A 22,377-nucleotide genomic window follows, 5' to 3' on the forward strand; every position below is an offset into this window, starting at 1 on the left:
ATCGACATAGGGGGTCACGCGTTCGATGTATGCAGGCGATCGCGTGCCCCGATCCCCCTGACTTTACCCGTTCCCCGGATGGTCAGGACCCTCAGAGCCTGGGCCTTCGTCTGATGTTATGCAACGCACGGTCCGTGGGTAAGGCCCCTAATACATGATCTGTTTCAGGGGGGTGCCGCGGATATTTTAGGCGTCACGGAGACCTGGCTGGGCACTGAAGGGGGCGTGCCCCTGGTCGAGATGTGCCCACCGGGTTTCCGTGCATTCCATCAGCCGAGGGCCCAGGGTAGGGGTGGAGGTGGCGTTGCTATTAAAGAGAGTCTAGAGCCGAGGGAGACCACTGTACCTCAGATTACCGGTGTGAATCCTCTTGTCAGGTGGGGTCATAGATGTCAGATGGGCTTGCTGGTCGCACCTGGCTCCTTGCTACGTGACAGCTGCCCTGCCCGAGCTCCTAGAGGTGCTTGCCGGGTGGCGGTGGAGACCCCAGACTCTTAGTCATGGGGACTTTAACCTGCCATCTGCCGGCTCGTCATCCACGGTAGCTTGGGAGTTCTGGCTTCCATGACGGCCTTGGACCTGACTCAAGTAGTGGATGGCCCCACTCACATCGGGGGTACACTGGACCTGATTTTGTCTCTGGTCAGTGGTTGAGAGATCTGGACTTAAAGGAAATAGTCATTGAACCTTGTCATGGTCAGATCACTCTCCTTCGCCTGGCCTTTCTGACCGCTCCCAACCACGGCAGGCAGACGGAACCATGACGTTGGTACCGTCCCAGGCGCCTGATGGACCCAGAGAGGTTCCGGACAGAGCTTGGGCCATTTCCTGAGGGTCTGGCTCACGGCACGGCAGAGGAACTAGCTGCAGCCTGGGAACGGGCTGCGGCTGGGGCTTTAGACCGTGTCGTGCCTTTGCGGCCTCTGACCCGGCGTGAGGTCCCAACCGGCTCCTTGGTTCTCCGAGGAGCTGAGGGGATGAAACGCCGGAGAAGACGCCAGAGAGTTCCTGGAGGTCCAGCCGTTCAGAGGCTGATCGGACACTAGTTAGATCCTATACTAGGACCTACCTAGTGGCACTGAGGGAAGCGGCGTTGCTACGCCTCCTCATTGCGCCGGCAGATAACCGCCCAGCTGCCCTGTTTGGTGACCCGCCTCCTTCACCAGGGGAGCGGGATGACCCACTGCAGGGACGTGCTGAGGAGTTTAACGGTTATCTGTACGATAAAATCGTTCAGCTGAAGGATGGTCTGGACCAAAATTGTGGCGATTCGGACGGGACGTCTGAGGGCGGTCTTGGTGATGTTGTTTGGGATGAGTTTGACCCTGTGACTCCCGAGGACATGGACAGGTTGCTGGGTAGATTGAATGCCACCACGTGTTTACTGGACCCGTGGCCCTCCTGGCTGGTGCTGGCCACTCAGGAGGTGACACGAGGCTGGCTCCAGGGGATTACGAGTGCTTCTTTGTTGGAGGGAGTCTTTCCGGCCGCCTTGAAAGAGGCGGTGGTGAGGCCCCTCCTCAAGAAGCCTTCCCTGGACCCGGCTGTTTTAGGTAATTATCGTCGGTCTCCAACCCGCCCGCGGCGAAGGTTGTAGAGAGTATGGTGGCATATCAGTTCCCCTGCACCTGGAGGAAACTGTCTATCTGGACCTGTTCCAGTCCGGCTTCCGCCCGTTACAGCACTGAGACGGCTTTGGTCGCGTTGGTGGATGATCTCTGGAGGCCAGGATAGGTTATTCCTCTGCCCTGGTCCTATTAGACCTCTCAGCGGCTTTCGATACCATCGACATGGTATCCTGCTGCGCGGTTGGGGATTGGGAGTGGAGGCACCGTTTATCGGTGGTTCTCCTCCTATCTTTCCGACAGTCGCAGACGGTAAAAAAAAAAGATTCTCAATCATCCAGGTCATGGTTGTCCCAAAGATGGTTTTTCCAAGAGGCAACTGGACTTTTCTTTGAAGATGTTTCACTTCTCATCTAAGAAGCTTCTTCAGCTCTTCTTGGATGAGAAGCGAAACGTCTTCTGTCCAGTTGCCTCTTGAAAAAGCACCTTTGGGGCTTCTGAAAAGGTGGCTGGAGAAGTCTAGGAATCAAAGTCCAAACATCTGGAAAGTGGATTTTGGTTCAGGAGAGCTGGTTTTAGGAGAAGAGAAACTGCTATACCCAGAACTTGCACAGCTGATCTTGATCCCTTCAGGCCCAACAGGCTAGCTCGGCTTTGCGGTGAGCCCTGGCAGAATGAGAAAGGGAGAGCAAGGGGCTCTCCTCTGTTGGTCAACCTTGCAAAGTCAGCAGAAGGCAACTCACCTCATCCTCCGCTTGAGCCAGCTCCTTCTTCAGTTCCTCTACCCGCAACCGCAACTTCTTCACTTCTGCCTCATGCTGCTCCACTCGCCGGATCGTGTGGCCCAGTTCGGACATCTTCTCCTGGTGCTGCTTCTTCAGTTTGGCATGGACGTGCTTCAGGTCAGCCAACTCCTGAAGGACACAAGACCAGCTCGGACTGGCGGGGGTGGGGGGGAGGGATGGCTTTCTTTGTCCCCCCCCCCCCCAAGATAGACGGCCTGCCTGGAATGCAACCTAACAGAAGGCAGATTCTTCCCTTATGGAAAAACACCTTCTGCCCTCTTCTAATTGGTCAACCAATCCCAAAATTGGGATAAAGAAAGAAGCTTTTAAACTGATGAGCTTGACTCCTGGTGACCACAGGTAGACCTCGACTTACGAAGAGTTTGTTTAGTGACAATTCAAAGCTACAACGGCACTGAAAAAAATGAGCGTTTTTCACACTTATGACCTTTGCAGCATCCTCATTTTTACGAGATCAGAATTTGGACGCCTGGCAAACTGGTTCATATTTATGACGGTTGCAATGTCATCTGATTGTCAACTTGCAACCCTGACACTGATCACCATTTGTGACAAGCAATGTCAATGTGGAAGCCAGATTCACTTAACAACCGTGTTGCTAACATCTTCAGTGATTCATTTAACAACTGTGGACAAGAAAGGTCATAAAATCGGGCAAAACTCAAGAAATGTCTTGCTTAGTTTGCATGTCTTGCTATGTTTTGAGCTCAATTGGGATTGTAAGTCGAGGACTACCTTTACAGGAAGAGTTGAATGGGGATATCATTCTTCCTAGGATCACTAAACCTCTGGTCTTGGCGACTGACCCAGATTGAATCCTGCATCAGAACCTATTATCAGAATCTAACCTCCCATCCCTCACCATCCAAGACACAACTGATAAAGCTTCTTGGATGAGAAGCAAAATGTTTTCTTCTTCTTCTTCCCCAAAGAAAAGAAGAGTCCAGTTGCCTTTTGAAGAAGCACTCAGGCCATTTCACTAGACTGGGTGTGGTGGTGAACAGCATTCATTGTATCACAAATAAGTCTGCTTTTGCAGGACACAGTAATTGAAAAAAATAAAATAAAAATACTTTCCCCCCCCAATAGTAAGGTTTGACTGCACCCTGCTGTTGAGAGTTAGAAATGCATTTCTGAGTATCATTCACTTGTCTCTTCTAAATGAGGTTCTTTTTTTCATTTATATTCTTTCAAGCCCTTAAATAAAAATTAATATATTTGGGGGGGAAAAAGATGTGAGCACCCAAAAGTGCAAAAACGTGTGACCCACAATAGAGGAATGGTTGGTGAAGATAATGCAACTCGCAGAGATGACCAAATTGACTTCATTGATTAGAAAAAAGACGATTACGTTTATTGCTAAATGGAAACTCAGTATAGATTGTTTTTCCTGAAATGGAAATAATTGCACTTATCACTTGTGGTCCTCAGAATTGGGGGGCGGGGAACTGGACCATAGAAACAAATGAGCAAAGCTGAACCTGTTTATGAGTTGGATGGGAGACCACCAGGATTTGGCTAGACTGGGAAGTCAGAAACTGGGAGAAGAAAAAGCAGAAGTTGCTTCTGTTTTATGGCCAAGAAAACCATCTGCCCATGTCCGGGTAATCATCAGGAGTTGATTCTAACTTTGATGGATTTTTTCTTTTTTTAAAAAAACTATAGGTGTTCTTTGCTTGGATTACACCCTTTATGACCTTTATGACCAAGTTCTTTGCTTGGATTATAGAATTATTTATAACTTGAAAGGTTTCATCATCACATTATCATCATCTTGATCTTGATAAAAATCCCCATCAGTCAATTGCAAAAGGCATTTTTGTCGGAAACAGCTCACATCCTGTGATAAGACCTTGAATGCCATCAAACAACAACATCTGCATATCACAGGATCTTGAGAAGGACTTGATAAAAATGCCAAATCCAGTCTAAACGTCTGACTGACTGTGCAACCAACCATATACTAGGCGTGTTGGGTGCAATCCCAAAACATCTGGGGCAGCATTTGAACATGATTGACATTGACAAATTCACCATCCCTCAATTGCAAATGGCAACGTCATACCTCTTTAACAGATTAACAAAGCTGGAAGGGAACTTGCAGGTCATCTAGTCCGACCCCCAGCCCAACCAGGAGACCCTGTATCTCTCTTTCTGAGAAATGACAGCCCAGTCTCTTCTTATTACAGGTTAACAGAGTTGGAAGGGACCTTGTAGGTCATCTAGTCCAACCAAGCTGCAGAACCTACACCATTTCTGACAAATGTGAGTCCAGTCTCTTCTTGAAAGCCTCCAGTGATGAAGCTCCCACAACTTCCAAAGACAACTTCTGTTCCATGGGTTGATTGTTCTCACTGTCAGAAAGTTTCTCCTTATTTCCAGGTTGACTCTCTCCTTGTTCAGTTTCCATCCATTGTTCCTTGTCTTCAGGTGCCTTGGAAAACAGGTTGACCCCCAATCTCCTCTCTGTGGCAGCCCCTCAAATATTGGAAGAGTGCTATCGTGTCTCCCCTGGTCCTTCTCTTCACTAGACTAGCCAAGCCCAGTTCCTGCAACCGTTCATCGTATGTTTTAGCCTCCAGGCCCCTCATCATCTATACCTCAACCAACCACATCTGCCTCTCTCAAGCCCTTGGAAAGGACTCAGTAGGTGGATAAAAATGCCAAATTCACTCTAAACATCTGGCTGACTGCACACCCAACTGTAATCGTACCAAACTGTGATTAACCAATAGCCTCAGGAACATATGCAATTTATTATTTCAAGATCCAGCAGTCCTACAGAAATACATGGCACCCAAGCAACAGGAATTATATTAACAGCATTTAACTTAATTTAAATTGTATGTAATTAGAAAGGAAATTCATGTAGCATTTTTCCCAGCCACCCACTACTGTGAGGAGGCAGCCCCCCTAATGCCAATGTACAGGTAGTCCTTGACATACGACCAAAACTGAGCCCAAATTTTCTGTTGATAAGTGAGACATTTGTTAAGTGAGTTTTGCCCCATTTTACGACTTTTCTTGCCACAACTGTTAAGTGAATCACTGCAATTGTTAAGCTAGTAACATGATTGTTAAGTGAACCTGGCTTCCCCATTGACTTTGTTGTTCAGAAGGTTGCAAAAGGGGATCACACACATGACCCTGGGACACTGCAACAGTCATAAGTACATGCCAGTTTCCAAGCCTCCGAATTTTGATCACGTGACCACAGGGATGTTGTAAAAATCATAAGTGTGAAAAATGGTCGCTTACAACATGATTGATTGTAAGCCAAGGACTACCTGTACTATCTAGAATCCAAATCAGGTTCTTGGCCCAGAAGAGTTGCAAGCATCCCCCTCCACCCCAAGTCATAGTTCCAGAGCAGAGGCGGCTTCCTTTCCCACCAAAACTGGAACCCAAGTTACCTTATTCTTCTCAAACAGCTCCACTTGGATGGTCTTGAAATCCGTGTCAAGAGCGCAAGTGGTTTGCCTCCGTTTCCGAGCCAGGATCTCCTCCAGATCTTCGATCTGGGCCTTCAGCTTCTTATTCTCCCGTTCTAGATTCAGCTTCTCTGTTTCCAGCCGTTCTCGCTTGCCCCATTCGGCTGCGTTCTCGGCCTGGAGACGCTCCATCTTTGGCACGGGGAGAAAGAGGTGGGTGTAAGCCAGGTGAGCAACTTAGCAGCAACCCCAGATGACTGTGGGGCTCCTTGTCACACACTGGAGAACATAGTCACCAGCTGCCATTTGAGTGCTGTGGCCAGTCTAATGAAAAGAAGGACTGGGGGGATGGATGGACATGATTTCAGTTTTTGAGGGGCTGCCAGAAAGAACAGGGGGTCAAATTATTCTCCAAAGGACCAGAAGGCAGGACAAGAAGGAACGGATGGAAACTAATCAAGGAGAGAAGCAATGTGGAATTAAGGAGAAACTTCCTAACAGTGAGGACAATTAAGTAGGTTAATTGTCCTCACTGTTAGGGAGTTTCTCCTTAATTCCAGGTAGCTTCTCTCCTTGATTAGTTTCCATCCGTTCCTTCTTGTCCTGCCTTCTGGTCCTGCTTTCGCATCCACATGGATAAACACATATGCATACACCGGAGAGCTCTGAAGACCAGCTGGGTCTCCGGAATTGCATGCATATGCACTGGAGGCCCAAACACCAGCTGGGGTGTGCACACATGCGCAGCTGCAGGTGAGTTGGGCAACAGCTCACATCCCGGAAAGATGGCTCTGCATGCCATAGGTTTCCCATCACAGATCTATGGTCTACATCAGTGGCCCCCAACCTTTTGGGCACCAGAGACCGATTCTGTGGAGAGAGGTGGGGATGTGGTTTTGTGTGCTATCTGCATCCTGTGGATGGGGCTTTGTTTGCTTGTGCAACTTGGTTTCTGGCATGCTGCAGACTGGTGCCATCCACGCATCGGGGCTTGGTCTGCATGATCTGTGGGCCAACTGTCTGCATGATCTGTGGGCCAACTGGCAACAAAATCTCTTGCTGGAATCTGGACTCCAACACGTTCCTCCTCCAAATCCCAAATCAAATCCCAAGTCAAAGGTTTAAAGTTCTAGATCAGGGGTCCCAAATCTGTGGGCTGCAACCCACTACCAGGCCATGGCCTGATCGGCACTGGGCTGCGTTGAGTGGCTGGCCGGTGCATGCATGTCTGTGCGCATGGCCCCACTCATTGTCACGGGCACTTGTGGTCCCACTCATGTGAGTGTCATTGCGAACATCATAGGCGCTCACACACATGTGCCTGCCCCTCCCACAAAATCATTCCCTTCCCCCCTTTTCCTGCTCCAGGCCGCCAACCCAAAAAAGGTTGAGGAACTCTGTTCTAGAACAACACTATCATCATCAATTTCAGCTCCTGAGAATTCAGTGGCACAAATTCTAAAGCACCCCTGGAACTCAGCAGTTGTTAAACTGAATGGGACTGAAAGGACATATTGACACGAATCAATCTAACCTTTGCTTCTGTTAAAGAAGTTGCTTGTACTATTTTGCTATAGTTAGGAATCATTTGTTAGCATTTCATTTCATTCATCCTTTTCTATCTGGTTTCTTGCTTCTGTCATTTGCTTCAGAGCTAGGCACATCCTTGGAGACAGTTCCCAGGAACATCCTGCTCCATAGATAAGGGGGGGGGGGCTGCCTAGGAGCACAAACACACAAGGACAAGGGATACTCTAAGATAGCAAAGAATAGACAGAGACAGGGGCCTGATCAAAGAACGCTTTAAAAATCACGTTGGTGATGACCCTTTGTTTCTGATTGGATGAACTTTGTTTCTATCCGTGTAAAATGTATGTAATATTCTGAGCCACTCTCGCAGGGTGTGGCTTTCCTTACATGCATTTTTGTCTGTATACTTTGGATATAGTATTCACCCAGACTTTTTACTTTGGCCAAATAAAAAGCTGATATTTTTTTGCAAGCCTCGTCTCGAGTCTTACTCTTTTTGGCATCTCAGTGGCTGGGGGAAACTTCTGGGACCTTGTAGGACAAAAGATCATTCAGAGGATGCCCATGAGCAAATAGTGAATTCATTCTTCCCTTCAGCCTCACCTCTGACCGTAACTCCACCAATTTCTTGTCCATACTTGAGCGAGCCCCCAATTCGTCTTCTAGGTCCTCAGAGATGCGTCCCAGCTCATCCTGGTGAATCTCCTTGAGAATGTTCAGCTAGAGACCAAAAAAGAAAAGAAAAAAGAATTGAAAATTCTATTTCTGTAACAATCACTCTTGGTGGATCAGATTGGGGCATTAGGAAGAGAGGACATTCAATGTCGTGTCTGCAACCACTAGATTGTGCCCACTGACTTCCAAAGTAGTAGTAGCACTAGGGAGGGGAGACGAAGGAGGAATGGTGGTGGAGAGGGAGAAGGAGTGGCAGAGAAGGAGAAGGAAAAAGGAGAGGTGAAGAGGAGGAGAAATAATCAAGATACATTAAATGGACATGTGTATACAGTAGTGGCCAAAATCGTGGAAACCTTTTGGGAAAAGTGTATTTTTGAGGTTTGATAGCTAATACCATAGCCATTTGGAGTAGTGCCATAAAATTATATATCAATGGAAAGATAATTTAATCAAGTATGTAATGCTTTTCAACCTTTTAGAGATAAAAGTGGCTTTTTTCGTGGAATTCTAGATTTTAGGCCAAATTCCTGCAGTCTGCGCCGAACAGTCCTTGCACTCAACTTCACACTGCATCGCGCCATTTCATCTTGTATACACCCAGATGATTTTCTTCTATCACGAAGGCACAGTCTCTTAATTCTTCTCTCATCACTTGCTGTTGTGCACCTTTTCCTGCCTTTACCAGTGTGGTTTTGTAGTGACTGAGTCTCCTTGTACCTCTTCAAAAACTTAGAAATGCCACCTTTGGTTACGTTTCCACTGATTTTTCTTCTAATTTCTTTTTAACTGTAGCCTTGTTCACTGACTAATACTATTTTACATCGCTTTCTGGGAGACCAGTCAACTCTTTGCACTATTACTTTAATTTTATTACGTTTTACAAGCTTACTAAATGAAATAACACAAAAACCCCAACCAACTTGATGGCAATCACACAACACACTGACAACTGTCCTCCTCTCAGCTTCAATACATGACATCAGGAACTGAATCCTACTTTGCTCTGATCGGCTCATTGCCAAAAAACCCCCCACCTGATTGGCTCTCTAAACACTCATGTTCATTGACTACAATCAAATGAAGGAAATAACCTAAGCAAGTTGTGCTTCCTTTCTCTGGTTATTTGGCTATAACTTTTTGTAGAATACAGGTAATTGAAAAAACTTTGTTGTATTACATTCTTGATTAAATATCTTTCCATTGATAAATGGTACCTACTCTAAAAAAAAGGTGGTGTTATTAGCCATCAAACCTCAAAAATACACTTTCCCCAAAAGGTTTCCACAATTTTGATCACTACTGTATCTTTAGCTCTTTTGAGCAAGCAGAGATTAATGTGAGAGGACCAGGAACAGATTAACAGAGTTGGAAGGGACCTTGGAAGTCATCTAGTCCAGGGGTCTCCAACCTTGCCAACTTTAAGCCTGGAGGACTTCAACTCTCAGAATTCCCCAGCCAAGCTGGCTGGGGAATTCTGGGAGTTGAAGTCCTCCAGGCTTAAAGTTGGCAAGGTTGGAGACCCCTGATCTAGTCCAACTCGCTGCCCAAGCAGGAGATCCTATACCATTTCTGACAAATGCCAGTCCAGTCTCTTCTTGAAAGCCTCCAGTGATGAAGCTCCCACAACTTCCGAAGGTGTACATGTTTCTACATGTACATGTTTGTACATGTTTCCACAGAGAAGAGGTTTCTTAGAAAAATGGTCTTTTTGTTGTACTTCCTGACAAGCTCCTTGAACCTCTTTCATTTAGAGCCCATCTCTGCTTTTATTCGTAAAGTTCAAGACCTTGGTAATGGTCACTGACCCATCAGCAACCATACTGTAAACCAGGGGTGTCAAACTCCATTTCATTGAGGCAGTCAGGAACTCTGACAGAGGCTGGGTCACGGTCAAGGGGTGGTGGTGGCTGGGGATGGGCGTGGGCATGGTGGGCATTTGACACAGGCTCAAGATGCGGTTTTCCCTTCTTTCTTTTCAGGCTCCAGAAGCACTCTACTGGCCAAAAATGGGCTCCATGGAGGTCGCAAGAGGCCCCCACGTGGCCCATGTTTGGCCTCTCCAGCCCCTAGCAGCACTCTGCTGGCCAAAAATGGGCCACGCAGAGGCCCCGCGAGGCCTCCACATGGCCCATTTTTGGCCGGCAGACTGCTGCTAGAGGCTGGGGAGGCCGAAAACAGACAGCGCAGGGACCGCCCCCCCCATTTAGGCTGGCAGATTCACCACGGGCTGGTCCTTTGATATTTCCAGGCCAGCCATACGGGCCAGATTTAAGCATCCCATGGGCCAGATATGGCCTGCAGGCCTTCATCCCTGCTGTAAACTATCTGTTGAAATTTGAATCCAAATCCCCAAATGTTTCAAAGGGGTAATTAGGAGGTTTGGATTCGAATCAGAGAAAGCAGAATAGGGAAATGTTGAAATGTAAAATCTTTGAAGGCACACAAAGTGCATTTGTCTTGTTGTGTTCGGCTGGAGAACACGTGACCAGTAACCAGCAGTCGATTGGTTAACCGCCGATGTTATAGCTGGCGGGAGAATTGAGGAGCTGCTATTGGCTGAGCTGTTGACAGCTCCAATATAAAAGGGCTGTCAGTTTAGAGCTCGTTTGCTTGCTCACCTCAGTTAATTGTTTGTAGTTAATAAAAGAGCTGTTAATGGTTGCCTCACTTCTTGCTGTTGTTTTGCAAATATAACACTGGCGGAGATCGCAGGGGAACAAAGCCTTTCACGAGAGCTAGCCAGAGTGTAGAGCCAAGGCAACAAGACATTGCAGGACTAAATTGCCTCAGGCAAGTCTCCTTGATCAATGGCCACTCTTTCCACATTCACTCCATTCGATCAGGCAAAGGAATCTTGGGACTGCTTTGTAGACAGGGTCAATTGTTTCCTGGCCGCAAATGACTACAAGAGACTTCCCGATGACAGGAAATTAGCAGTATTCCTTAGTATACGTGGGCATGACATGTTTGAAACAGCCCGAGCGCTGTTGGCGCCTCAAAATGTTCAGGATGTACCATGGGGGGTGTTATTAGATAAGCTGAAGGGGACATTATGCTCCCTTGCCCTCAAGAGTAGCCAGGCGCCATGCCTTCAGGCACAGGTACCAGAATGAGGGAGAGTCTATAAGTCAATACACAGCAGCGCTAAGGAAGGCTGCCCTTTATTGTGAGTTTAGTGACCTGGAGGATATCCTTCTAGATCAATTTATTTGTGGTATCAGGGATATCAAATTGCAGCGCCGCCTACTGGCCAGAACAGATATCACTTTTCAAACTGCAATAGATGAGGCTCAAGCCTCAGAACTGTCTGCTAAATCGGCTTCTGAAATAAGGAAGCCTTTCAGCACTGCTGCAACTGCTAAACCAGCCACAGTGCATCAGCAGGAGATGGTTTCTGATCAGTTCTCAGAGGAAGAGGAAGAGATAAGCCGTCTTAATTCGAGTTCTAGGAAGGGTTGGGTGACAGAGGAAAAAAAGCCACAGAATCCATGTTTAGGTTGTGGAGGAAACCACCACCGTTCTTTGTGTAAATTTAAGAATGTGGAAAGTCAGCGTTGTGGCAAGAAGGGCCACCTCGCTAGAGTCTGTAGGGCCACGCTGCCCTCAATTTCCAACCCTGCAAAACAGCATACTAATTTCAACCCTGTGAGACACAATCGTGATGCACGGCAGCGAGATAGGGCTGAACGGATTGAGGAAGATTGTTTCTCTATTCACCGGGGCACAGAACAGGGGGAAACCAGAGTAAGTCATGCCAGGTCGGGACTTAGGAAAAATTTTTTCCTCACAGTCCATATTGAGAATAAACCATGTAGAATGGAGATTGACACGGGATCTTCTGTATCTATCATAGCGTGGCACACCATTTCCCGCTTAGTACCCTCCCTTAAAAAACACCAATTAGATCGGGCTCGACTAAAGCTTCGTGATTACCAAGGTAATCACATTCCCATTTTGGGTTCCGGGTATTTTCAAGTTCAATATAAGAACTTTAACGATCGCCTTAGAATCATAGTTGTTGATGGCATTCTCCCCTCTCTGCTAGGTCTGGAGTGGTTCGATGCATTGGGTTTGGCCATAACAGGCATACATGCTCTTGCATCAGACCACTTCTCTGATCTCATCCAGGAATTCTCTGATGTCTTCAGTAAGGAATTAGGCAAATACAAGGGGTCTCCCATCTCATTAAATCTAGATCCCTCAATAGCTCCTATTCGCCTTAAGCCTCGCAGGGTTCCTTTCGCCCTTCGCACTAAAGTTGATCAGGAAATTGACAAATTATTGGCGCAAGGTATACTACAACCAGTGGACCATGCTCGCTGGGAGACGCCTATAGTGATCCCCATTAAGGCCGATGGATCGATAAGGATCTGCGCGGACTACAAGGCCACGCTCAACAAGGCTCTACAGGCTAACCCGTATCCTGTTCCGGTGGTCCAACATCTTCTGCATTCATTGGGCCGTGGCAGCATATTCGCCAAACTCGACATGGCACAGGCCTATCAGCAGCTTGAGGTAGATGATGAGTCCGCGGAGGCGCAGACGATCGTGACTCACCATGGTGCCTTCAAATGTCGCTGGCTGCAATTCGGGGTCTGTGTGGCCCCCAGCATTTTCCAATGCCTGATGGAGAGACTCTCACATGGGTTGCCGGGGGTCGTCCCCTATTTTGACGACATCTTTGTGTCAGCCATCGATGAAGCTGAGTTGCTACACCGCCTCCGTGCCGTTTTGATCCGTTTCCGGAAGGCTGGCCTTAAACTAAAGCGTGAAAAGTGCATACTGGGCATTCGCCAGGTCGAATTTATTGGTTTTCTTGTCGATGAGCGAGGTCTGCACCCTACTCCCGCAAAGGTGCGTGCAGTACAACAGGCTCCTACACCCACGACTAAGACTGAACTGCAGGCTTTCCTTGGCCTCCTTAACTTTTATAACTTATTCTTGCCACATAAAGCTACAGTCGCAGAACCTCTCCATCGCCTCCTCAACAGCAAGACACCTTGGAATTGGGGACGGAAAGAGGATGCAGCTTTCCGGGCCGTGAAGGCACTGCTCACCTCTGACAGTGTCCTCATGCAATACCATGCGGACTTACCTTTGCTCCTGGCATGTGATGCTTCACCCTACGGGATAGGTGCCGTCTTGAGCCACGTTCTACCAAATGGATCAGAAGCTCCTGTTGCTTATTTTTGTAGGACTTTGTCTCCAGCAGAACGTAACTATGGACAGGTAGATAAGGAGGCTTTGGCAGCCGTGGCCGAGATCAAGCGTTTTCATGATTACTTGTACGGCCGTGCATTCACGCTTGTCACCGACCACAAGCCACTCTTGGGCATCCTGGCTGGGGATCATCAAACCCCCCTCATCCTGTCGCCAAGGATGACACGATGGGTTGGGTTCTTAGCGGCATACCAATACACCTTGGTCTACAGGCCAGGCAAGGCTTTTGGGCACGCAGACGCATTGAGCCGTTGCCCCCTTCCAATTCCTGCAGAGGACCCTGCCCCTGCCTCATCAGTCCTGTTTATCGACGACCAGGCTATTCCAGTGTCAGCATCAGATGTGGCGAAGTTCTCTTCCAAGGACTGTACCCTCCGCCAGGTGGCCGACTGGGTGAGGAGGGGGTGGCCCCTTGGGCAATTGGCTTCCGAGTTTCAACCTTACAAGGTCAGGCAGCATGAAATTTCTATCATCAGAGGCTGCCTACTCTGGGGCTCCCGAGTGATAATTCCAGATGAGCTCCGTGGCCGGATCCTCAATGTCTTGCATGAAGGCCACCCAGGCATCGCCCGCATGAAGGCGTTAGCCCGCAGTTATCTGTGGTGGCCAAGACTAGATGGGGAAATCGCTGAGTGGGTGGCCGGGTGCCCAAGGTGCCAGATCCATAGAGCAGCTCCTCCAGCGGCAGTGGCCACTGAATGGGAGATGGCAAAAAGCCCCTGGGCCCGCATCCATGTGGATTTTGCCGGCCCCATCCAAGGTCACATGTTGTTGATTATCGTTGACGCTTACTCTAAGTAGGTCGAGGTTGTCTCAATGACCTCTACCACCTCAGAGGCACTGATCCGTGCACTTAAGAGAGTTTTCGCCACTCATGGTTTGCCTGATGTTTTAGTGTCAGATAATGGGCCGCAGCTAACCTCAGCGGCCTTCAAGCATACCTGGCAAAGCAGGGCATTCGCCACGCCACTATTGCTCCATTTCATCCTGCCTCGAATGGCCTGGCTGAAAGGGCAGTCCGCTCAGGTAAAGAAGTCCTAGCTAAATTAGTTTCCGGAGATTGGCGAGACAAAATAGCGACCTACCTATTGGCACAACACACCACTCCATGCCCCACGACTAACCGCTGCCCGGCAGAACTGCTGATGGGCCGGCGATTGAGGACTGTGTTAGATCGTTTGCACCCTGAGTACTCGCCAGAGAAACCCCCTGATTCTACCAGTGAAGCCCACGCATTCCAAGTGGGGGATTGGGTGTATGCCCAGCATTTTGGGGGGGACCCGCGGTGGCTACCAGGTCAAATAGAAGAAGTGACCGGCCCCCGTTCATACCGGGTTCAGTTGGAAGATGGTCGCATGTGGCGGCGCCATGTGGATCAACTGCGCCGCTGCCACATGCCCCCATCCAATGTATCGAGCAACACAGATCTAGCTGCATCGAATCAGCCACCACCTATACAAAGCAACGAGTCCTGTCCAGAAAACATGCCCAACCCTGATAGTCCACCCACAACTTCACCAGCTGTCGATTTACCTCAAGGGCCACATCAGGACGGGTCCAGCGAGTTTCCATCCAGCGCAGCTGAACAAGCCGACGAGTTTCCATCCAGCGTGGCCGAACAAGCCCCAGAAGTTCGTGAAGTTCCTGTGCGGGTCCCATCAACAGCACCTGGTTCAGTTGTACTGCGCAGGTCGGAGCGAGCCAGAAGACGCCCGGCCTACTTGGCCGATTATGCTTGTGCAATCCGGGAAGGGAGGGGTGTTGTGTTCGGCTGGAGAACACGTGACCAGTAACCAGCAGTCGATTGGTTAACCGCCGATGTTATAGCTTGCGGGAGAATTGAGGAGCTACTATTGGCTGAGCTGTTGACAGCTCCAATATAAAAGGGCTGTCAGTTTAGAGCTCGTTTGCTTGCTCACCTCAGTTAATTGTTTGTAGTTAATAAAAGAGCTGTTAATGGTTCTCCTGCGTTGCCTCACTTCTTGCTGTTGTTTTGCAAATACAACATGTCTAACATCTCCAGGCTGACATCCAGACCGGAGAAAACTTTAAACAAGTCTTTCTCAACCGTGTCCACTCAAAGATTTGTGAACTTCAACTCCCAAAATTTCCAAGCCAGCAAGCTTCCTGGGGGTTTCTGGGAGTTGAAATTCACACATCTTCAAAAGGCCAAGGTACAGGAACACTGGTTCAGATCAAAATAGATTTGGCACCCCAACTTTGCAGCGTGGGCCAATGCAAGAAGGTTTGGCTTTGCCCAATGACATTTCGTTCAAAAGGGAAGCTCACCTGCTTTAGCACCTCCTGCTTATTCTTGTTCAGCTCCTCATACTTGATCTTCCATTGGCTCAGTTCACCTTCCAGCTTCTCAATGTTCTTGCTGAGGGACAGCTTGTCCCTGAAAGAGGAAAGACAATAGTAAGGCTGAGATATTGCACTGAAGACAACAGAGAAGAAGCTCTCCATCTTTCTTCCTATGGTGGAATGAAGTCTGGATTCCAAGGAGGGAGGGGTTGTTTTCCAGAGGGCATAGGAGCTTGAAAGGAGCCTGGAAAGTTTGTTAGGCAGGAAGAGGATTAAAAGGGGTCCTCCCAAGTTATTATGAGCCAAGGTGGTGCAGTGGTTAGAGTGCAGTACTGCAGGCTAGTTCTGTTGACTGCCGGCTGCCTGCAATTTGGCAGTTGGAATCTCACCAGGCTCAAAGTTGACTCAGCCTTCCATCCTTCCAAGGCAGGTAAAATGAGGACCCAGATTCTTAGGGGCAAAAGGCTGACTCTTTAAACCGCTTAGAGAGGGCTATAAAACACCCTGAAGCGGTATATAAGTCTAAGTGCTATTGTTATTCTCATAGTATATTTGTAGTTGTTCTAATACAGGTAGTCTTCAACTTACGACCACAATTGAGCCCAACATTTCTGTTGCTAAGAGAGACAGTTATTAAGTGAGTTTTGTCCCATTTTACAACCTTTCTTGCCATGATTCTTAAGTGAATCAATGCAGTTGTTAACTTAGTAACATAGTTGTTTAGTGACTCTGGCTTCCCCACTGACTTTCCTTGCCAGGTCACAAAAAGGGATCACGTGACTCCAGGACCCTGCAATCTTCATAAATATGAACCAGTTGCCAAGCATCCAAATTTTGATTACGTCAACATGGGGATGCTGCAATGGCCATGAGTGTAAAAACTGGTGAAGCATCACTTTTTTCAGTGCCATTGTAACTTTGAGCAATCACTAAATGAATGGATTATTTATATTGAAAGTTATTCAAATAGCTGTTTTAGTCTGGCAAGATTCTGTCTGTAGGCGAACAACAATAAAGGAAACTACTCAGAAGTCATTCCACATGTCATTCTTGGTTCTTCGGCCTGACATCAATCATGCCAGGCAAGCAACTATCTACATAACTCTTAGATATACTTTGTGAACTATTAAGAAGGGGGCCTCCTATTTCGTCTTCCTGCCCGCCAGACATTTCAGGTTCTGCAAGCTCTTTGCTCTCTGGGAAAGAGCCCCTCCCTCATGGGAATCCAGACTACATTCCACCACAACTCCCGAAGGAACCCTCTGGTGGAAGAAGAGGAGCTGTCAAAAAGTGATACTCACTCCCTTTCTTTGAGGAGCACTTTCTGAGACTCATCCAGTCGTAGCTTCAGGGCAGTGATCTTGGTGGCATCCTCCTCAATGACCGAAACGTCTTCCCAAAACAGTCGATTCCTCTCTTGACGAGTGAAGGATGAACGGATGCTAATTGAGCTCCGTTGGTCCCAGCATTCACCTTCTTCTTGCTTGTTCTTCAGGAAGTTCTCCATCAGCTCAAACTCCTGCAGGGACTGAGAATCACAAATGGCCAAAGTCAGGGAAGAAATAAAGGCCCTTAAGGCATGAGAGTTGCGGTGGCGTAGCTGTTAGAATGCAGTACTGCAGCTAATTCTAGGACTATACTATACTAGGACCTACCTGGTGGCACTGAGGGAAGCGTTGCTACGCCTCCTCCCTCATTGCGTCGGCAGATAACCGCCCAGCCGCCCTGTTTCGGGTGACTCGTTCCCTCCTTCACCAGGGGGAGCGGGATGACCCGTTGCAGGGACGTGCTGAGGAGTTTAACGGTTATCTATACGATAAAATCGTTCAGCTTCGAGACGGTCTAGACCAAAATTGCGACGATTCAGATGAGGCGTCTGAGGGTGGTCTTGGTGACATTTTCTGGGATGAGTTTGACCCTGTGGCTCCCGAGGACATGGACAGGTTGCTGGGTAGGCTGAATGCCACCACGTGTTTACTGGACCCGTGCCCCTCCTGGCTGGTGCTGGCCACTCAGGAGGTGACACGAGGCTGGCTCCAGGCGATTACGAGTGCCTCCTTGTTGGAGGGAGTCTTCCGCCGCCTTGAAAGAGGCGGTGGTGAGGCCCTCCTCAAGAAGCCCTCCTGACCCGGCTGTCTTAGGTAATTATCGTCCGGTCTCCAACCCGCTTCTGGCGAAGGTTGTAGAGAGTATGGTGGCATATCAGTTTCCCTGCACCTGGATGAAACTGTCTATCTAGTCCGGTTTCCGGCCCGGCTACAGCACGGAGACGGCTTTGGTCGCGTTGGTGGATGATCTCTGGAGGGCCAGGGATAGGGGTTGTTCCTCTGTCCTGGTCCTATTAGACCTCTCAGCGGCTTTCGATACCATCGACCATGGTATCCTGCTGCGCCGGTTGGAGGGATTGGGAGTGGGAGGCACCGTTTATCGGTGGTTCTCCTCCTATCTCTCCGACCGGTCGCAGACGGTGTTGACAGGGGGGCAGAGGTCGGCCCCGAGGCGCCTCACTTGTGGGGTGCCGCAGGGGTCGATTCTCTCGCCCCTTCTGTTCAACATCTATATGAAGCCGCTGGGTGAGATCATCAGTGGCTTCGGTGTGAGGTACCAGCTGTACGCTGATGACACCCAGCTGTACTTCTCCACACCGGGCCACCCCAATGAAGCTATCGAAGTGCTGTCCGGGTGTTTGGAAGCCGTACGGGTCTGGATGGGGAGAAACAGGCTCAAGCTCAATCCTTCCAAGACAGAGTGGCTGTGGATGCCGGCATCCCGGTACAGTCAGCTGAGTCCTCGGCTGACTGTTGGGGGCGAGTCACTGGCCCCGATGGAGAGGGTGCGCAATCTGGGCGTTCTCCTGGATGAACGGCTGTCTTTGAAGATCATTTGACGGCCGTCTCCAGGAGAGCTTTCCACCAGGTTCGCCTGGTGCGCCAGTTGCGCCCCTTTCTAGACCGGGATGCCTTATGCACGGTCACTCACGCCCTCGTGACGTCTCGCCTGGATTATTGCAATGCTCTCTACATGGGGCTCCCTTGAGGGGCATCCGGAGGCTCCAGTTAGTTCAGAATGCAGCTGCGCGGGTGATAGAGGGAGCCCCTCGTGGCTCCCGTGTTACACCTATCCTGCGCAGACTGCACTGGCTACCTGTGGCCTTCCGGGTGCGCTTCAAGGTGCTGGTGACAATCTTTAAAGCGCTCCATGGCATAGGGCCGGGCTATTTACGGGACCGCCTACTGCTACCAAATACCTCTCACCGACCCGTGCGCTCTCACAGAGAGGGACTCCTCAGGGTGCCGTCAGCTAGGCAGTGCCGTCTGGCGACACCCAGGGGAAGGGCCTTCTCTGGGGGGGCTCCCACCCTCTGGAACGAACTCCCTCCAGGACTTCGCCAACTTCCGGACCTCCGAACCTTTCGTCGCGAGCTTAAAACACACTTATTTATCTGCGCGGGACTGGATTAGATTTTAAAGTTATGGGTTTTAAGGGGTTTTTATTATTTATACTATTTTAAATTTGGGGCAATAGAATAAGTTTTTTAATTGTTTTTTAATCTGTATTTATATGTATTTTAACTGCCTGTGAACCGCCCTGAGTCCTTAGGGAGATAGGGCGGTATATAAATTTGAAAAATAAAATAAAATAAATAAATTCTGCTGACTGCCAGTTGCCTGCAATTTGGCAGTTTGAATCTCACCAGGCTCAAGGTGGACTCAGCCTTCCATCCTTCCCAGGTCGGTAAAATGAGGACCCAAATTGTTGGGGGCAAGAGGCTGACTCTGTAAACCATTAGAGAGGGCTGGAAAGCACCCTGAAGCAGTATATAAGTCTAAGTGTTATTGCTATTTGGCACTGGACAAAGGGAATCAAGGGAATAATTCTTCAACTGAATAGGAATGTTCTATAAGCCAACATCCTTTGGATGCATTAAGGTACAATTAGGAAACTCAACCTGCAGTTTATACTAGGAGCACTACAAGATCATGCTAAAAACAAATTTGGCAGCAAAATAGCAAATTTTAGTTGGTTGGTTCAAAACTGTTTTTAAACATTTAAACATCAAACTTAAGCATCACACACTAAGCATTTTTGATGTTCAGAAGACCCTAAACCAGTGTTTCTCAACCTGGGCAACTTTAAGATGTGTGAACTTCAACTCCCAGAATTCCCCAGCCAACAAGACTTGTGCACTGCAACTCCCAGAATTCCTCATTTGATTGGGGAATTCTGGGAGCTGAAGTCCACAAATCTTAGTTGCCCAGTTTGAAGACTCACAGTTATATTTTATTCTTACAAACGCAGAACTGTTGCCATTCTGCTGAATTTTACTGATGCTGAACAGATTAACAGAGTTGGAAGGGACCTTGTAGGTCATCTAGTCCAACCCCTTAACCACCCAAGCAGGAGACCCTACACAATTTCTGACAGATGGCAGTCCAGTCTCTTCTTGAAAGCCTCCAGTGATGAAGCTCCCACAACTTCTGAAAGCAATTTCTGTTCCATTGGTTGATTGTTTTCACTATCAGAAAATTTCTCCTTATTTCCAGGTTGCATCTCTCCTTGATCAGTTTCCATCCATTATTCCTTGTCTGCCTTGGGGTGCCTTGGAGAATAGCTTGACCCCCTCCTCTCTGTGGCAGCCCCTCAAGTATTGGAAGGCTGCTATCCTGACTCCCCTGGTCCTTCTCTTCACTAGATTAGCCAGGCCCAGTTCCTGCAATTGTTCATCGTATGTTTTAGCCTTCAGTCCTCTCATCATCTTCGTTGCTCTTCTCTGCACTTTTTCAAGAGTCTTAACAACTTTTTATAGTGTGGTGACCAAAACTAGCTGCAATACTCTAGGTTTGGTCTTACTAAGGCTTTTATAGAATGGTATTAGTACCTCACACGATCCTGATTGTATCCCTCTGTTAATGCAATTTAGGATTGCGTTGGCTTTTTTGGCTGCTGCCACACACTGCTGGCTCATATTTAATTGACCCAGACTCCTGCTGTAAGAGCTTTAAAGGTGATGACCAACAATTTGAATTGGACCCGGAAGCAAAGGAGCAGCCAGTGCAGCTCACTTAACAACCTGAAATGCCAGCTCAGCCTTACATCTCAAAACTCCATCTTTCAGTTGATAGAGCAGATGAAGGCCAGGATTGTCATCCACATATCATGGCAGATGATAATATTTGAAGAAGAGCAAACCAGAGGGGAACTCATACGAGAGATGTGGGCAGGAGTATTCAGGAGATACCAAGTTCATTGCCAATGTTCTATTTTATTGTATGGAGGATCACCAGGATCAGATCAGTGATTCAGAATAATCTGCCAGATTGCCCTTGGGTGACCTTTTGTGTAAATCTAACAGCAAGTGAAGATGAGTGAGCCAGCCATTCAAATGCCATGGCATCTCTCTGCCCACTTAACTTGAACCCAGTGAGCCAAATCCTTGCAAAACCATTGCATCATTCCTTAAGCATGGGAACCGGGAGGCATTTTTCAAACTGTAACTACTCTGAAGACAATGAATTCTTCATTATCTATATTCTGTAAATGCAAACGTGCTCATTTTAGCAATCCGTTCACATCAGCCTCTGCCTCTGAGCCCAGCAGTTTTCTTTTGATGTATACCAGCTGCTTTTATGAGAGCCAACAATTCTCTTTCACCCAGAAAAAATGTTTCATTGCTGGCACGCTGCCCATCCCGGAGACAATCTCAGCCGAACATGTCTGTTGCATTGTAATAAGCCTTGTTGTTCTTTCAGGTATATATTTCCTTCCTTCCTTTTTAAAAAATGAAAAGAAAACCAGCACCAAGAAGATCCAGAACAAAGAGGATTAGGGGACTGGAGGCTAAAACATATGAAATACGGTTGCAGGAACTGGGTATGTCTAGTTTAATGAAAAGAAGGGCTAGGGGAGACATGATAGCAGTGTTCCAATATCTCAGGGGTTGCCACAAAGAAGAGGGAGTCGAGCTGTTCTCCAAAGCACCTGAGGGTAGAACAAGAAGCAATGGGTGAAAACTGATCAAGGAGAGAAGCAACCTAGAACTAAGGAGAAATTTCCTGACAGTTAGAACAATCAATAAGTGAAACAACTTGCCTCTAGAAATTGTGGATGCTCCAACACTGGAAGTTTTAAAGATGTTGGATAACCATTAGACTGAAGTGGTGTAGGGTTTCCTGCCTAAGCAGGGGGCTGGACTAGAAGACCTCTAAGGTCCCTTCCAACTCTGTTATTCTATTTCCAGAAGCAGGACAAAAGGATTCGAGACCGAGAGAGAGAGGGGTGGGGGGAGAAAGAGAGAGAGGAAGAGAGAGGAGAGTGTGTAAAACCATTTCAATGTTGTGAAAATGCAAAGTTTTCAGAGTTCCCTAAGAGGTTTGCACAATCAAAAGAACCTTCTCTTTGGCTGCTTTTATCCCAGGAAATCAAATCAAAGAGGAATAATAACTGAACTGCAGAAGGTGAGAAAGTTCTGGCTTTACAAATAAGCAACAAAATGACGTGGCTGACAGAGGTGGGTTTGCACAAAAGGCTTAACCAGGGCAGTGAAAACTAGAGGTGGCATTCACACAACAGAAAAGCCTGGTGTTAAGGGTTTGGTTTTTTTGAAGGATAAGAATCCATTTGATTTTATTAATGGTCAGTTTACAGACTATATTTGACTTATGACTGGCTGGGGAATTCTGAGAGTTGAAGTCCACAAGTCTTAAAGTTGCCAGGGTTGGACATCAGCCTGTCCTAAATTTTTTTTTTGGGAGGGGGGGGAAATGTTCTTCTGGGATTGCTCCATACTGAAATAAAAAAGGAATCAATGCGTCCTACAGAAATAATGGCTTGATTCATATCCTGCAC

The 22,377-nt window shown here is 47.9% G+C and overlaps 1 protein-coding gene across 4 annotated transcripts in view; it reads right to left on the reverse strand.

The window, feature by feature from the left end:
• The window catches only part of CCDC102A (coiled-coil domain containing 102A), a 79,569-nt gene that overhangs the window by 25,304 nt on the left and 31,888 nt on the right, over positions 1-22,377 (reverse strand). For 2 of the 4 annotated variants that reach the window (XM_058155231.1, XM_058155232.1), the window contains exons 3-7: positions 16,833-17,059; positions 15,517-15,625; positions 7,936-8,052; positions 5,785-5,994; positions 2,207-2,479 (exon numbers count right to left, since the gene is read on the reverse strand). In XM_058155231.1, coding sequence (XP_058011214.1) covers positions 2,276-2,479; positions 5,785-5,994; positions 7,936-8,052; positions 15,517-15,625; positions 16,833-17,059 — 867 coding nt within the window. In that variant the 3' untranslated portion in view covers positions 2,207-2,275. Of the gene's footprint in view, positions 1-2,206; positions 2,480-2,515; positions 4,921-5,784; positions 5,995-7,935; positions 8,053-15,516; positions 15,626-16,832; positions 17,060-22,377 lie in introns of those variants that run through there. The other 2 variants (XM_058155234.1, XM_058155233.1) reach the window with 2 other exon arrangements.

The sequence above is a fragment of the Ahaetulla prasina genome, chromosome 12, assembly GCF_028640845.1.
Source record: "Ahaetulla prasina isolate Xishuangbanna chromosome 12, ASM2864084v1, whole genome shotgun sequence".
Lineage (NCBI taxonomy): Eukaryota > Metazoa > Chordata > Lepidosauria > Squamata > Colubridae > Ahaetulla > Ahaetulla prasina.